General features: G+C 38.9%; 2 protein-coding genes across 2 annotated transcripts; one reads left to right on the top strand and one right to left on the bottom strand.

The window, feature by feature from the left end:
* Positions 1–930: 930 nt before the first annotated feature.
* SARC_13840 (hypothetical protein) lies at positions 931–1,368 on the top strand. The gene has a single exon (XM_014292029.1). It carries the CDS (start codon positions 1,012–1,014, stop codon positions 1,318–1,320), a length of 309 nt encoding a protein of 102 aa, XP_014147504.1. The 5' UTR covers positions 931–1,011; the 3' UTR covers positions 1,321–1,368.
* A 129-nt stretch (positions 1,369–1,497) lies between these two features.
* SARC_13839 (hypothetical protein) lies at positions 1,498–2,253 on the bottom strand. Its single transcript, XM_014292028.1, has one exon. It carries the CDS (start codon positions 2,009–2,011, stop codon positions 1,667–1,669), a length of 345 nt encoding a protein of 114 aa, XP_014147503.1. The 5' UTR covers positions 2,012–2,253; the 3' UTR covers positions 1,498–1,666.
* Between the last annotated feature and the right edge of the window lie 756 nt (positions 2,254–3,009).

Raw genomic sequence — 3,009 nt, 5'->3', positions numbered from 1 at the left:
ATATATATTATAATATATATGGCATGGTTTCACCATATACATGTACATGTACATATACCATGTGTGTTTTATGTATATTTATATATATATATATATAAATACATTAGAATGGTAGTATTTGCATACGTATTTGCGAGTGTGTGCGAATGCTTTCTACCATATGCACATGAAATAAAACGATAGTATTTTCGCACTATTGCACATGCGACTTGGTAGTTTGTATTATAATATAGATATCCAAACATGTTATCGCAGTTTCATGCTTAGTTATGCAGATTATTCATATTTTGCTATAGGCCAAATGTACGTGACCGTTCATGGTTGTGTACGTGGTCGTTCGTTCATGAATAAGCACATACAACATACGCTTTGGCGAAAATCTCATATGAATGTATCTTTGAGTAATACCTTATCTGCGTATTAAATCTACATAGCTATACATATCGAATATATTAGCTCATGTACATGCACTGGAGGGAAAGTATGTTTAGTGATTTCCCTGCACAGTCTTGGCTGGATGTATTTGTAATGAATGAATACATGTTCACCACATGTTTGTGCAATGCTTATAGCACTGTTATATCATAATACACTTTGGTGCTCCTGTGTAATCTGAACTTGAACACAGTGTCCTGATCACGAGATATTGTATACCTAGTCATAGTGATATCTTGAGAGTTTGTATCCCGCATGTTTTCGACGGTGGTTGTGAGTCTTGCCTTGTCTCACAGTGTGATACTGTCCATCAGGATGACATTAAATGATTGGCAAGTTTGTAAAGTTGATTGTCTGCATGCGGAAGGTACACTGCGTGATCTATCATGCCTAGTAGTATTAAATCCTTCTGTATCTTCTGCTGTAAACAAAATGCAGATAAATCACTACATCAGCACCCAGCTAAACTCCCTAGTGCTCTTCTATGTGCTTCTTCAAATTTTAAAGCACATGTAAGCATCTTGATAATGTTTCTGATTTATTCCTAATTGTTCTTCGCCACACAGAATCTTCGGGATGTTCATGCTCGTGATGGAAGCACCTTTCATCTGGAAGGTCACGGGCGTTACTGAGCAGATCAACAAACTCTTCTCGTCGTTGTGGATGAAGGCTGTGGTGTATGCGCTGTTCCCGTTGTTCGGCTTCATCTGCTTTGGTGTAACCACGCTGGTGGGTATGATTCTCATCTGGACTGTGGCCGCGTGTTACATCTCACTATTCTTGGCCTATAGGAAGGCGAAGAATGCGAATGCCATGCAGAACGCTATCCACATGCAAGGCACAGATCAAGACCACTTCGTGGCCCAAGGCGGTTCCAGGGTATAGTAAAAACCCGTTTATTAAACCTTTGTATTGCTCCCCACAATCATCAATAAATTGCTCCTGTTATACATGCTCGTTTGGTGCTTTGCCTGCTGCCGAGTGCATATGCAAGGATACGTTCTCTCTCTCACTCTTCTCCCCTCCAATTCTCACATTTTTTTTTAATACGCTCCCAAGGTCTATTAGTGTCTGCCATATAGGCTACGCGATTACCTACACGGATTTGACTAGTATCAGCTTTTCAGTAAAAGCTGTCACTATACACCGGGCCAATCATATCCAATCCCGTACTTTCCGCGAGCGTACTATCTGGATTTTGGCATTGATATACACTTGCAAGGTGAGGAATCTACTCCTTCTTTGTATCCTTCTTGTGGTACGTTTTGTTATTGAAGTTGATGAACAACAACAAAAACGATGCATTGGTGAAGAAACTAAAAATGTAGGCCTCCATCCCTACACATCCATGCTGGAAGTGATAGTATAAATATGGCACGGAGAGGACAAAACTAGTGATGAACTGGACGATTTGGAGCTTCGTGATGTAGCGCTTAAACCACACATTGATTTTGAGTGTGGCACAGAAATAGTACCAGTACATGAAGATATGCACAAATGTGTTGAACATCATACCTATACTAGCGTAAGTTAGCCTGTGAAAGGAGAAGGAAAATGAATTTAGTATCGAAATCATCACAAAGTACCCAAATCACGTTTACCAACCTTCGCCCAAAACCTTTCCACCCAGCCAGTCTCGAGTGTGCGCTTTGCCCGGAAGACACTGTTCTCAGCTGCACGCAAGGAACTTATAACTGCGTGAACGCAGTTCTGTAAACGATGGAGTATGCACAAGCTACCCGCGGTTGAGAAAATATTAATCGTAACAACGTGATTAACAGCAACAGATACATACTTAAAGCGGATCCATAGCCAGACCTGGATGATAACAATGGAATGATGATACCAGTGTAAAAAGATGGGTTTCCTGGCCTTCAGACAGAGTATCATTGTGTCTAGCAGCTCGTAGAACTTGCTCACTGTACAAAGGTAGGTGTATAGCTTGTCATATAAATGTAGCACACCAAAATCTTCCGGAATACAAAATCGGATGTCACCAAAATTTCTTTAAAGCGAAGATTCAATGTATTCACACATGGGACATAATTGCACATAAGCCGATCTAAAGTATCGAACTCGCATTCACGATTGAACTCCATACTGCTTTCGTGGGTCGCACATACCATAGTAAATGTACATGTGGAAAAATAACAGGTTTAAATCCGCACGCTTCGGATCATTCGCTTGTGCCTCTGTCAAACAGAATGCTTCCTGGTATGGTTGGGGTCGAAAGGATGCATGAATTCAATCTAAAATCATGAATAATTCGAACGATGTAAACACTAGTGTCAAGTGAAGTCTACAATTGATCGTGTGCAAACTTGGAGTTGGGCAATAGCTATCCATTCAAAAGAAACAAAAACATGCGGCTATTAACATATGGGCACGCATCGCAAGTATATATATATATGTGAGTTTATATATATATATATATGTGAGTTTATATATATATATATGTGAGTTTAAATATATATAAATGTGAGTTTATAAATATATCTGAATATATATATATCTATAAATATATACATATACATATATACGTATATACATACATATATACATACATACATACAT

This window comes from Sphaeroforma arctica (assembly GCF_001186125.1).
Source record: "Sphaeroforma arctica JP610 unplaced genomic scaffold supercont1.3810, whole genome shotgun sequence".
Taxonomy (NCBI): domain Eukaryota; class Ichthyosporea; order Ichthyophonida; genus Sphaeroforma; species Sphaeroforma arctica.
This window is presented reverse-complemented; position numbering and strand designations above follow the sequence as displayed.